This window comes from Tursiops truncatus, chromosome 2 (assembly GCF_011762595.2).
Source record: "Tursiops truncatus isolate mTurTru1 chromosome 2, mTurTru1.mat.Y, whole genome shotgun sequence".
NCBI classification, from domain to species: Eukaryota; Metazoa; Chordata; class Mammalia; order Artiodactyla; family Delphinidae; genus Tursiops; species Tursiops truncatus.
Window position 1 is genome coordinate 74,104,295 of NC_047035.1, and position 14,583 is coordinate 74,118,877.

Genomic DNA, 14,583 nt, shown 5'->3' on the forward strand with positions numbered 1-14,583 from the left:
CCAAGTTGCCTTTGTCTTCCTAACACCTGCCCACCTCTCTAGGCCTAGAGCACATCTCCACCTTTCTAGGACTGTTATTGAATATGGGCCTTTTCACAAGGGAGAAAGAACCAGTTCAACTCAACCACAGCTCAGCCAATCACAAGGCACAGGGAAGAACGAAATACACACAGGCACCAACTACCCCACTACCCAGCAGCAAGGCCTGAGGGGCTCTCCTTCTTCCTACTCTTTCCCTTCCAATCTCTTCTGGCACCATCTTTGTGGCAGCATAGCTGGCTGGCCTCTCTGTAGGATCTCATTTTGCCCTCTTAGGATTTTTTTTTTTTTCTGTCCTTGCTCCCCAGAGAGGAATAGAGTCCACCAGCCTGGAGCCTTGGGCGTGACTCTTAAACGTGCCCTTGTCCCTCTGTGCTCCAGCTTCCCTTGGAATTCTGCTCAAACACAGAGTGGCACCATCTTAATCCCTTTCTTGGGCGTGGCGAGGGGTAGGAGGAGGGAGGTGGTGTCTGGTTGGAAGGAAGGTGGACTTGGGGTTGGCTGGAGAGCAAGGATTCAGCCCCTCTATTGAGGGTGTCCTCGGCTCCTCGCCAGCAGGGCTCCACCCGGCGCGTGGCACGCCTGCGTGCGCCACTCTCACTGCCACCAAGTGGCGGTCATGAGCATGTTTGGTGGCTTTGGGTTTGCCGCAGTGCCAGGATCTGAGACGGCATTCACGTGCCAGTGCAGTGCTGCCAAGCGGGGCGGCATCTAGTTGGTTGGGTGCCAAGCGGCAGGAGCCAGGTGGTGATAGAGATGAAAGAGGGCTGGGGCAGAGGGAGGGGGAGGGGAGAAGGGCACCAGGGAGAAAACCAGACACTTCACTTGTTAGAGTGGAGAGTCCAAATGGGATCCGCAGAAAGGTGCCCTTTCCATTCTAGATCCCAGCTCACAAGCAAGCCCTTCCCTCCCCCGCAGACGCCCGCAGAGTAACATATACAGACCAGGCAAGGGGATCTGGCCATCTTTAGCAGGAAACTGGCTGGGGGCCAGGCAGGACTGCCAGCCTCTCCATCCTCCTTCCTTGGGGTCTTGGCAATGGCGTGTTTCCTCCTTTGTGTCCTCACGCCTCTCTCCGTCTGTCGCTCCACTCCCCACACCTAAGAGGGAATGGGAAGGAGGTCCCGGCAGAAAAAAGTCTGTTCTCCCAAACAACTCTCTCTCTCTCTCTCTCTCTCTCTCTCTCTCTCTCTCTCTCTCACACACACACACACACACACACACACACACACACACACACACACACACACACACACACACACACACACACACACACACACACACCATCTCTCCTCCTCCCTTCTCACTCCTGGCACAACAAGCCTCTCAAGCAGATTGGCAAGAGACACCGCCACCCTCCCCACTTCACACAACACCAGAGCCTGTGCCAGGCTGCCTGGGCAGTGCCAGCACCCGCCCACCTCCTGCCGGGTCCCCTTGCTTCTTCAGTGCTCTGACAAAGGGCCGGTCTGCCAGGTCTGCCAGCCCAACGAGCTCTCCCTGGGGAGCGGTGGGCACACCTCTCCTCTTGGCACTTCCCTGGCTACTCTCTCCACCACTTCACTTTCCCAGACTGGAAGAGGACCAATCACCTCAGAGCCCGACCATTTCCCAGAGCTGAGCTCTAGAAGGACAGCGACACCAGGAACTCATCCCTGCCCCTCCTCTCTGCCCCCTGGGGCCCGTTCCCACGGACCCCGCTTGGGGCGCCAGCCTGACGGATGTGATGCCAATGGCTCCCGGGTCCCGAGCCTTCCTCCCAGAGCACCAGGACTCCTGTCGCTGCCCCCTCCCCATTCGCCTCCTTCCATCTCCGCGGGCACGAGGGTGGCAGCCGCAGTGCCCATGCCTGCAAGCAGGCAGCATGAAGCAACTCAGGCACCCTCCTTCTGTCCTCCCAGGCCCCAAACCTCTCCCCTCCTTCTTCCACTCCATCCCTCTGTCATTCTGGTTGGACACTAGGTTGGCAGCCGCAGTGCCAACCCCCATCCATGCCCAGGAGGCTCACATACAGCACGCACTTAGGCGTACATGTACACGCGCACATACATACACACATACACACACACGGCCCCTTGAGTGCCAGGCAGCAGTGGCAGACACACAGCAATGCATAGTGACTGGTATACCCGAGAGGCAGCCAGATTCGGCACCTGATCCAGCACCCATTTGGGATTGGGTGGGGAGGCGGGCGGGCAGGCGGGCGGAAGGAAGGGTGATGGAGGCAGGCGATGGCCCTAGGTTGGCAGCCGATGGAGCTGGGAGAATGGAGGGAACAGATGCTCTTTGCCCAGCATCCCTCCCTCTCTCTCTGAGATCAGTGCCAAGCTGGGGGGATGGGGAGAGGGAGGATGGGGGAAGGGTGGCATTTGGAAGCTGGCAGGCGGGGGGAGCTGGGTCCGCCCAGGCTGGGCAGTGCCGGCACTGGCTGCCGCCTCTCCACTCTGCCATCTGTCTCGCTTCTCTCCCCACCCCCTTTCTCTCTCTTTCTCTCTCTCTCTCTCTCCTTCATCCGCAGCAAAAGGAAAAGAGGAAAACAGGGTCCTCATCCGCCCACGCCCAACCTCTGCCGGACCCCTCTGCTGCTCCCACAACTCACCACACCACACCACCACCAAGCCATCTGTGCTCTCTCCTCCTGGCTCAGTCACCTTCTTTCCTTCGCCTCGCCCTCACACCAAAACGGGTGCAATGTTTTTAAAAAATAGATACATATGTATTTTACAAAGCAACTTAAAAGGAAAACCATTTTCTTTGGGAATGTCGTGTCCTTCTGAGTCTGGGTCCTCGGTGCCAATGTTTATGGCAGGCAGAGGGAGGGGACCCTGTCCTCAGCTGGTGCCCATGAATCCCATGCCAGGGAGGAGGGGTGGCTGGGGTGGGGTGGGGGCGGGGTGGGGTATCGGGAGAGCTCTCTTCTCGCTGCGCCTGTGGTGCTTTTTTTTTTTTTTTCCCTCTTCCACTTCCGGAGCAGCTTCAAATAGATCTAGAGCCTTCCCCACCCCCAGTTCCCAGGGCCCCTGTGCCCTTCTCTCCCTGCTTTTGATTTTATTTCTCGATCACCCTTTCCTTTTGTGTGTGTGTGTGTGCGTGTGCATGTGGTGTACGTGTGCGTGCGTGTGAGTGTTGCATCCACGGCAGTGGGCACCGTGCCAGCCACCGCACAGCCATCTGCGATGCCTTCTGCAGCCTCCGCTGTTTCTCCCTGCCACCTCCAGCCCCCAACTCCCCTGCACCCCAGCTCCCCACCCCCAGTCCCCAATCATTAATTAGCTACTGAATTAATTAAATCGGGAATGCTAATTAACATTCCTAAAGGGCAGGCTGCCAGGCTGGGGGGGCAGAGGGAGTGTGAAGAGGAGACTGGGATGGGGGAGGAGGAAGGAGAGTTTGTCTGCTTAGCAGAGCAGCTGGGAGACAGAAAGAATCCAAAAGAAGGATGAAGGAGAAGGAGGGCAGAGTGACAAGACAGAGGCATGGAAAAGGGCGTGTAAAAACTGAGTCCAAGTGAGAGTGACCCAGCCTTTCCTGCCCAAATGAGACACAGCCGACTCCTCGTCCCCGCTCAGCCTGGACAAGTATATATTCCTAGGGGGCGGACTCTGGCAGCTTTCTTCCCTGTCTCTTACAGAAAACCAACCCCAAACCTGAGTCAACAGCTACTACCTGGTCCATCCAGCCCCAGTGACCCTCAGACCAGGTCACCAAGACCAGACTCTGGGCTCAGAGGAGCCCTCTTGACTTGGCCTTCGCTACCCCTTGTCAAGGTCGGGGGCACCCTGTGAGTGTCTGCTGCTGGGAGAATGGGGCAGCGTATGGGGAACCGTGAGGGGTGTCGATTCAATAGCAGTTCACTGAGGATGACCGGCACTGCCTGCAAGGCTGCCCTAGGAAGACCGTGACACAAGACAGTCTGTCTTTAGGATTCCAGCGTAGGAAAAGTGGACACCCCTACCACCTTGAAGATCAAGGATTTGGGAAAAAGCGAGTAATGGCATCTAACTTTGAGTTGTTGTTTTTAAAGAAAAAGAGATGTCAGTATAGTGAAACTTCATTCTCGGGGTGCTCTACGACACATGAATCCGATGAGATGCTCCTTAGAAAAATGGATCTCGGGACTTCCCTGGTGGCGCAGTGGTTAAGAATCCTCCTGCCAGTACAGGGGACACAGGTTCGATCCCTGGTCCGGGAAGATCCCACATGCCGCGGAGCAACTAAGCCCACGCACCACAACTACTGAGCCTGCGATCTAGAGTCCACGAGCCACAACTATCGAGCCTGCGGGCCCCAACTACTGAAGCCTGCACATCCCAGAGCCCGCGCACTGCAACTACCGAGCCCACACGCCGCAACTGCTGAAGACCATGCACCTGGAGTCCATACTCTGCAACAAGAGAAGCCACTGCAGTGAGAAGCCCGCGCGCCGCAACGAAGAGTAGCCCCTGCTCGACACAACTAGAGAAAGCCTGCACGCAGCAATGAAGACCCAATGCAGCCATAAATAAATAAGTAAATAAATAAATAAAAGAAAAATGGATCTTACAATCAAATTATTTGGTATATACTACATATTCTCCCTCTTAAGAGATTCAAGATGCATACTGGTGTGTTAAAGGCTCTGAGAAATCTTGTAAAAAAAAAAAAAGAAACTGTTGAATGCATTTAACCCTGATTGTCAAATTCACTGGAACCTGGAACCCTCATTTTAAAATTTTCTAATTTAATGAATTTTATTCCCACAGAAGCAGTGTCCCACTTATACGGAAAGCTCTGTCAAGTGATCAGGGGTGGTCCTGGCCTAGAAGCTGGCAGATGGATGAGCTGGCCCGAGGTATCACATTCCATAAACAAAGCGCAGCACCCAAGCTCTCGCCTTCCAAATGTAATACAACAAGGTACCAAACCACCTTGTGGCAGAGACACTAAATCACTCTTAGAATCACAGACCTGTATTTTCAGAGCTGGAAAGACACCTTAGCAACCATTAAGCCTAATCCCTTAATTTTAGAGTAAAAGGAACTGAGACTCAGAGAGGTGAAGTGATTTGTCCAAGGTCACAAAGCCACTAAACAGTAGCGTTGATGTTAGGACGGAGATTTCTCGACCTTTAGCCTAGCTCTGTTCCTCTATTTTCTGTTGTTAAAACTTCAGGACATGGATTTCCCTGGTGGCGCAGCGGTTAGGAATCTGCCTGCCAATGCAGGGGACATGGGTTCAATCCCTGGGCCGGGAAGAACCCAAATGCCACGGAGCAACTAAGCCCGCGAGCCACAACTACTGAGCCTGCGCTCTAGAGCCCAGGAGCCACAACTACTAAAGCCCACGCGCCTAGAGCCCGTGCTCCACAACAAGAGAAGCCACCGTAATGAGAAGCCCGTGCACCGCAACGAAGAGTAGCCCCCGCTCGCCGCAACTAGAGAAAGCCCGCACACAGCAATGAAAACCCAACACAGCCAAAAATAAACAAATAAATTTTTTTTAAAAAGTCAAGATAATATTAAAAAAAAAACAAAAAATCTGCAGGACAAGGCCAGCACGAGGTTTATCACAAACATATACTATTTAAAAGCTTCACCCAGACTCCCTTTTTCCTCTGGGACTAAGGCCTGGGCCTGTCTTTTCCACCCTGCCTTGGCCCTCACCCCACCCCCCTTTGGAACCCTGCAGCATCTACCTGCCTCTGGAGAGTCTATTCCCAAAGGAGTGGGGATGGGGGCAGGAGTTCGTGCTTTACAGACTCTCCCTAAGTGTTCCTGATATCCTGGGTTCAGAACATCAGCACTAAGCCATCTCTGCCCTCCCTTCCAGGATACCCCCGACCCCACTATGTATCACTGGTATCAACACAAGGCTTCTACTCCCATCCCAGCCTCAATCCCAATCTGGTCAGGAAACCCCAAATGTCTCCTGGGACACCTCCTGCTGTATTCCTAGCAACTTTCCCTTTTCTTGTCCTTCTCACTTTGGCATCTGGAGTCCCTGAGGTTGCTTAGCCTGGCCATCAGAGTCCTCAAGAAGAGAGGCTGTCTTCAACCTGCAGGGACACACATCTCATGAGAGTGAGGAGACCCTCAGAGACCTCAGGAACCACGGCTTCCCCGAGCTTCTGAACATCCACCGTCCCGCCACAGCGTGGGCCCATCTTTTCCAGCATAGCCCTTTGGGGAGCTGATGGACAATGGAGATGGATGGAGTCTAGCTCATTTCAAAGGTTGAGAACGCTATTAAATTGGGTTTTTTTGGCCATGCCATGCAGCTTGTGGGATCCTAGTTCCCAGACCAGGGATCGAACCCGGGCCCTCCGCAGTGGAAGTGTGGAGTCCTGACCACTGGACCGCCAGGGAAGTCCCCCTGTTAAATTGGTTTTGCTCTCTGGGTCCTGCTGTGTGAACGCTGCCCAGTTCACGGCCACCCTCCCAGTACAGAAACACACCCACAACTTCACAAGAGTGATGACTCTCTTCACAAGATAGCTCGCCACACCATCAGAAAGACAGAAGAGCTCTGAAATACAATTCTGACTTGCGGAAGAGGTCTACGTCCAAATTTGCAGGAATCACAAGGTCTGTTGGAGCTCCAACCTAAGAGTCAGTAAGAGAACTGGCTGACCCCTCTCCTCCTTCCCTCCCGTGTACCTGACAGGATGGCCTTTTGTCACTGGGCTCACAGAGCCGCTTCATAGTGTGCCCCCACTGTCCACCTGCTGACTACTCCCGCGGCTGAAGAATGATCTGATAAAGGGGGGAACAAAGTGGAGTCAACTACCCAACCAGGGAGGGCAAGAGGTATGACCTAGATGTGCTCACAGGTCACATTTTTTAAAGAAAGCATTTTAGGGCTGCTTTTATCCCTGGGGAACATCTTTGCTAAATTGTCCCCTCTCAGAGGTCAGTGAGAGAGGCCAAAGTCCAGCCTTCCAGGGTCATGGATTCCAAGCCAGTTCACTTTCCCTTCTAGAGTCTGTTTTATCTCCCCAACACCCAGGCACTGAGCTGTTATCAGTAGCAGAGGCACTCCGAGCTGCAATATAAATGATGATTATTCTATTATCAAATAATGTTGCCAAGCCTGGCCGCTCCCTCCAACGGTGGCGGCAGAGGCGAGCTACAAAATTCAACATTGATAAACCGTATATGGTCTTCTAGAACCACCCCTCTGCCTGAGAGCCACTCTCTAAGGCTCCCACCATTAGCAGCAAAGAAGGGGGAGAGACTGGTTAGCGATGGCCTCTGGGGGGTGGGACCCTCGGGGAAGATGAAAAGTCCTCCAAGCCCACCACTTCCACAGCCCAACGTGAACCCCCCTACCCTTCAGGAGGGTTAATCTCAAACGAAACTCCCCAGAAAAATCTAACACTAGTCAGCATGAAGGGGAACCACAGTGTGATCCCATCTCTGCCACTCCTTCAGTGTGGCACTGGACTTCCTGTATTCCTTCTGGCGCTGACCTTTTCCAATTCTGCAGCTCAGCTCATGTCTTCTAAGGCTACTGTCAGATTTCTTTTTGGTCCTGAGCACTAAAAAAATTAGGGTCATGGTAGTAACTTTTCTAGGGAAATGGCTTAAGACCTTGAGCCCCAGACTGAAGGGCACACCAGATCTGCTCCCCACTGCAGGACCTTTGCACTGTCTGTTCTCTAAGGCGGGTGCATTTCCCTAGACAACTGCACACCCAACCACCCCGCCCTCCCTCCTGCCCTTTGCTCAGGAGGTCTACTTGACCTCACATTTAATACTGACTCCTGACCCCACCCAGCCCCTTTACCCTGCTCTGCTTTTCCTTTTTTCCATTGCATTTATTACCTTCTATCTGACTTACTTGTTTTATTGTTTATTTTCTACTTCTCGCCTCTGGCAGGTAGGGATCTTGGCTTTGTTCAAGAATGTATCCCACCTATAATAGTGCCTGACACATAGGAGGAGCTCAATAAGTATTGGAATAAATGAAGCTAAGGTTAAAAGGGTACATGTTTCGGTCGGCCCCATCTGACTAATTCCATCACCTGGGGCTGGGTTTCTACCTTCTGGCAAGAGGGCTGATGAATACCCCACATCCTCCTGTCTCCATCACTGCCTGCAGAACATGCCACTCAGGAAAACCTGGATGTTTAAGTGGGATGTTTCCTGCTGAACCTTGAGCAGTGCTCAATGAGGCTGCTGACCAGTGCTCAATGAGGCTGCTGAGCCCTCCTCCACAGACTTTAGTCCCCTACTCCAGGCCACCCCATACTAAAACACCAACCTCTACAGCCCTGATTCTCCAACTGGAGTAAGCACAAGAGTCACCTGATACGCTTCTTTACAATGCTTATTCCCAGGTCACCTTTCCAGAGACTCTGATTCAATAGGACAGGGGAAGGACCCAGAAATATGCATTTAACAACTCTCCCCATTCCCCAAGGTGATTGTAATAACAGGTATTGTTTGGGCCACACCTTGAGGAACTCTGGTGCAGACCAGAGCTAGGTGACTTACTAAGTCACCATTTTTCTGTCTCTTCTCTAAATCTACCTAACTCTAGTATGTGGCTCTGCCTAGGATTAGGACCAGAAGAAATGGACCTGTGAGGTGGGCGTGCCACTTTCTTTCCCACCAGAAATCCAACAAATTAAAACTGCACTTGGAGAAACAAGAAGAGAAACTGAGGAAGTGGAGGAAGGCAGCAGTGTGGAGCTAAGGTGAAGCACGTCCACAGGTAAGGGCACACACCAGAGTGTCTTGACTCTGTACCTTACTTTTTTTTATATATAAATTTATTTATTTTTGGCTGCATTGTGTCTTCATTGCTGCATGCAGGCGTTCTCTAGTTGCGGCGAGCAGGGGCTACTCCTCATTGCAGTGTGTGGGCTTCTCGTGGTGGCTCTTCTTGTTGCGGAGCACGGGCTCTAGGCGCGCGGGCTTTGGTAGTTGTGGCGTGTGGGCTCAGTAGTTGTGGCGCGTGGGCTCAGTAGTTGTTGCGCATGGGCTCAGTAGTTGTGGCTCGTGGGCTCAGTAGTTGTGGCTCACGGGCTCAGTAGTTGTGGCTCGTGGGCTCTAGAGTGCAGGCTCAGGAGTTGTGGCGCACGGGCTTAGCTGCTCCGCGGCATGTGGGATCTTCCTGGACCAGGGCTCGAACCTGTGTCCCCTGCATTGGCAGGCGGATTCTTAACCACTGCACCACTAGGGAAGCCCTGTACCTTACATTTTGACAGCCTCTTTAGCAGTTAGATGTGAAGTTTAAATATCTCATCTTGGAAAGTAAGCAGATAAAAATGAGCATGTCTTCTACAGCCCGTGCTCCGCAACAAGAGAAACCACAGCAATGAGAAGCCCGTGCACCGCAACGAAGGGTAGCCCCCGCTCACCGCAACTAGAGAAAGCCCACGCGCAGCAACGAAGACCCAACACAGCCAAAAATAAATTAATTAATTTGTTTTAAAATGGTCTTTTGGGAAGGGGTGGTATGAAAAAATAAAATATGATCCAGAAAGGCAGATAAAGGTCTAGAGCACAGGGTGCCTCAGTGAAGAGGGATCTGGCAGCCATGTTAGTCAGCACAAGATACAACAGTTCCCGACAGAAGGTCGGGAAGGAGAGGGGGTGAGTGTGGCCAACTTCCTCCATCCAGGGCAATCTCTGCACAGAATTTAGCCATAAGGGAGCCAAGGATTCCCAGGCATTTGCATCTCTTTGCTGAGGCCAGAGCCTCAGCCTTGTACCTTCCAGTTTTACCCCCTCCTCCCTTTTTCCCTCTGCAGATTGCAGAAAAATCCCAGAGCCCAACCAGACATTTTCCTCCCAGCAGCTCCTGGTTAGGAGGAAACAGAGTTGGCCAATAGGATGCTGGCTCAAATCAGCCTCATCCATTTGGGAGCCCTGGCCAGCCAGAGCCGGCAAGCACAGTTGGAAATAAGGGAGGAACTCAAAGTACATTCCTCCCTGCTCACAGCCAGAGTTAGATCCAGGATCACCAGTTTGCTGCCAGTTTTGATAAGCTGGTCAATTAAGTCTCTCCAACTGAATACTGCCTCCTATCCTGTACCTCTGTAGGGTTTCTGTCCCAATTATCACTCTATACACAAAGAAGAACAAAGAAGAATGTGTATGGAGGAGAGGGAAGTAGGAGGTGGTGGCATGTTTTTTCTTTTCCTTTTTAAGATAAAGAATGAATGAAAAAAAGCCTGCATTGTGGGGTGGTAGAAAGGAAACTGGGCTAAAAGTCTAGAAATCTAAATCGGGGTCTGGCTCTGCTACTCACAACTCATGAACTTGTGCTGTCCATGTCACTCCCTGAACCAGTCTCTTCATGCAAATGAGGGTGCTGGCCCGTGTGATAGCCACATGTACGAAGTACCTTCTACATGCCAGGTACTATGAGAAATGCTTTATACTTATTTCCATTCCTCGTAAAATTCTATGAAGTAGTTATTATCTTCATTTTGCAAACGAAGCAACTGAGGCTCAGAGAAGATAGGTGACTTGCTAAAAGCTATGCAGCTGGGGAGTTGAGTTTCAAGGTCAGGTTTTTTCAGATCCCAAAACCCATTAAGCCATTTGCTATTGCTAAACGACCTCCAAACTTCCTTCCAGATCTAATGCTCTGGAATTTCTTGAATGATCCCTCACTGTCACTTTTTTCTTCATTCATCAGTTCATGCCATCAAGATCTGGAAGCTAGGGACTTCCCTGGTGGCGCAATGGTTAAGAATCCACCTGCCAATGCAGGGGACACGGATTCGAGCCCTGGTCCGGGAAGATCCCACATGCCATGGAGCAACTAAGCCTGTGCGCCACAACTACTGAGCCTGTACTCTACAGCCCATGAGCCACAACTACTGAGCCCGCATGCCACAATTACTGAAGCCCAGAGCCCATGTTCCGCAACGAGAAGCCACTGCATCAAGAAGCACGCGCACTACAACGAAGAGTAGCCCCTGCTCACTGCTACTAGAGAAAGCTCAGGTGCAGCAACAAAGACCCAACGCAGCCAAAAATAAATAAATAAATTTATTTAAAAAAAAAAAGAAGATCTGGAAGCTAAATTACCCAATTGTACTTTCTATGGCCACAGAGGCAAACACTCCAAATTATTCAAGGACCCCAGATCCCCAGGGCTTCAAGAGGCTCTTACCCCTCCACATATTTATTCTTCCATTACTCACATAGGAGAAAAATCAAGCCTTAGGAATAGAAGGCTTCCTGAATTCATCCTTCTTTTTCCTCTGATAATTATTAAAGCAACTGAACTTTTTTTAATTTTTATTTTTGGCTGCGTTGGGTCTTTGTTGCTGCACGCGGGCTTTCTCTAGTTGCACTGAGCGGGGTCTACTCTTCGTTGCGGTGCGCGGGCTTCTCATTGCGGTGGCTTCTCTTGTTGTGGAGCACAGGCTCTAGGCGAGCTTCAGCAGTTGTGGCTCGCGGGCTTAGTTGCTCCGCGGCATGTGGGATCTTCCCGGACCAGGGCTCAAACCCGTGTCCCCTGCATTGGCAGGCGGATTCTTAACCACTGAGCCACCAGGGAAGCCCAAGGCAACTGAACTTTTTAATGTATCAAACAATGTTTATTTCTTCTCATTTAATTTTAGAATTGTTTGTTTCTCATTGTTGTTTACTTATTCCTGTGTATGTGATCCAAAAGACGGCAGGGCAGGCCCATTTTCAGTCTGGGTGCCAGCCAAAGCTGCCCTATGATCAAGAGGCCTCTTGATGAACTGATGATGATCCCGCCCTTTAGTGGCTTCCACTCAAGGTAGCCTGACCCACACATTCTGAACAGATCACAAAAATGTGGAATAACAACAGCTAGTAAACAAAGAAAGTGTTAAAGCAGAAAATAAGCAGTTGGTTGAAACAAAGTGTTATGTAATTCTTCAACTTGCCTCTCCCTGTGCCAATAGGTAATTGAGATAAGTCATTCTGGCTGTAAGCAGGGTTATGCCTGAACCACTGCAGACCTATCACTGATTGCAGGAGGGAGATGCAGACAGGCATGAGGATGTTCCAGAAGAGACACAAGATTTAGCCTCTTAAAAAAAAAAAAAAAAGTCTATGTATGTCAGAGAACAGGCCCAGGACAGAGGTCAAAAATAATAGGGGAAAAGTTACCCTAGAGTTTAATCAAAAGAGATCTGTCAATATTTGGCTTGTTCTGCAAGAGACTATCCAGAAGAAGCAATTAACATAAAGCAAATTCAGGGGAAGAGCTGCAGCGTGTCCTGTGCTGGCAAGGGAAATGGCACTCTCACAGGCTGCCGGTGGAAGTATAAACTGGCTTATTAGCCTTTTCGGAGGGCAACTTCAGTCTCTATTAACATTTCAAACTTCTATCCAGCAATTCTACTTCTAGACATTTATGAGAAAAATAATTTAATACTCTTTACAACAACAGTGTTTAGAATAATTCCCATCATTAGGGAAATAGTTACATAAACTATAGACATTATGTAGCAGTGAAAAAATTGAGAAAGACCTTTAGGCAGAGATATGGAAAGATTTAAGATATATTATTAAGATAAAAAAGCAAGTTATAAAACCCTATGTATAGTGTGCTCCCATTTATGTAAAAATAAAGTAACTATAAAACACTCACAAAACCATGTATTTCTGTACATACATAAATACATGGAAAAGAATCCATAAGATATACATGAATTTGATAATAGTGGTTGTAAGAACTGCAGTGAAAATCAAAGGGGTTTCCCTTATCTGTATTGTTTGAAACCTGCTTTAGAAATGTATTCATGTGTAGTAAATAATGACCAACACCCTCTAAAAATGAACTAAATTATGTATATATAGATATATACACCTTTATATATGAAATGAAAGATGTTCAAGGTATGTTTTTAGTGTAAAAAGCAAGTTACCAAACACCAGGCATAGTATAATCTAATGATGAGGGTGGAAGGTAGAGGGTAATGAACATCAGCCTGGAGTAAGAGGCCTGAGTTCAAAACTTCACTCTGCCACTTAATGGTCCCTTGGTCGTGGGTAAGCTGCTTAATCTTTCCAAAGCCTTGGTTTAAGAATTACCTAGTACATGGAGTGCTATGGGGTTTAAGTGAGAATGTATAAAAAGTACTTTCCACAGAGCCTGGCACAGGTAAGCACTCAATAAATGGTGACCATTATTTGTATTAATAATAATAAATTCAGTATCAAAAATTGGATCTCTGAGATCATTCCAAAGAGCATCTATGATACTTGATGATTTAGTTGTAACATTAATCATTTTTTTTTTAAATTACTAATTCTGTGAGTTTTAGTCATTAAATTTTAGACCTGAAAAGAATCCCAAGAATTCATCTAACCTGATGGTCCCAAATCTGGCTGCATAGTAGAGTTAGCTAGAACGCATTAGGGGAGGAAAAGAGACATTCCAAGGTTCCACTTCAGACTAGATTAGAATCTCCGGGAGGTGGGATCAAATGATCTCTTTATTTACAAACGTTCTTTATCTATACATGTGCTTATACATGCATAGAACACCTCTGGGGAGGGAAATGAGGGACAAAGGTACAAAGGAAATTTCATTGTATTCCCTTTTGTAGTGTTTACATTTTTTACCTACTCAAAAAATAAACTCTTTTAAGAAATACAGGGACTTCCGTGGTGGCGCAGTGGCTAAGAATCCGCCTGCCAATGCAGGGGACATGGGTTCGAGCCCTGGTCTGGAAAGATCCCACATGCCACGGAGCAACTAAGCCCGTGCGCTACTACTGAGCCTGCGCTCTAGAGCCTGTGTGCCACAACTACTGAGCCCGCGAGCCACAACTATGGAAGCCTGTGCGCCCTAGAGCCCTGCTCCGCAACAAGAGAAGTCACTGCAATGAGAAGCCGCGCACCGCAACGCGGCTACAAGAGTAACTACAAGAGTGGCCCCCACTCGCCACACCTAGAGAAAGCCCACAGGCAGCAACAAAGACCCAACACAGCCAAAAATAAATATTTTTTTAAAAAAATTAAAAAAGAAAAAATAAAAATAATCATAACCTCCTTCAGGTGAATCTAATGCAGTCACTCCACAGACCAGAATGGTGGTCTTTATCCTTTGGCCCAGAAATTCCATTTCAGAAAATTGCAAAGACTCTGTATGAAGATGTGCGTAGCTGTCACAGAAGGAAAATACGACGACAAACCTGCAAGCATCATAAATGTCTAACAAAAAGAAATGATCTTATAAATTATGGTATATCCATGATGAGATATTACGTGTTGATTAAGTATTTTTTAATCTGATTTTTTAATAGCATAAGAAAATACACCACTATGCTAAGTGAACAAAACAGGGTACAAATGTGTACAAATGGCCTAACCATAATTTTGGAGTGGGAAGATGGTGAGAAATGTCTATAAAAAAGTAAAAGGAAATACAGTACGTATAAAAATAAGCCTATGTCCTTTCCTCTGCACTCCACTGCCACTCCTCAGCCCCGGCCCCTCTTTAGGAACTGGCTTAGAATCCTATTGAGGAGCCTAAGCACTATTATACTGTGTAGTGACCTCCCTTGGGCATTACATAATTATCTTACTCATCATCATACTTATTGTAACTTTTTGTGTCCTC

General features: G+C 49.1%; 1 protein-coding gene across 5 annotated transcripts in view; it reads right to left on the bottom strand.

Annotated features, from left to right (window-relative positions):
- NGDN (neuroguidin) overlaps positions 1 to 14,583 on the bottom strand; it is a 57,629-nt gene that overhangs the window by 24,000 nt on the left and 19,046 nt on the right. For all 5 annotated transcript variants that reach the window (XM_073800639.1, XM_033851311.2, XM_033851313.2 and 2 more), the window contains one exon: positions 984 to 1,139. In XM_073800639.1, coding sequence (XP_073656740.1) covers positions 984 to 1,139 — 156 coding nt within the window. The remainder of the gene's footprint in view (positions 1 to 983; positions 1,140 to 14,583) is intronic.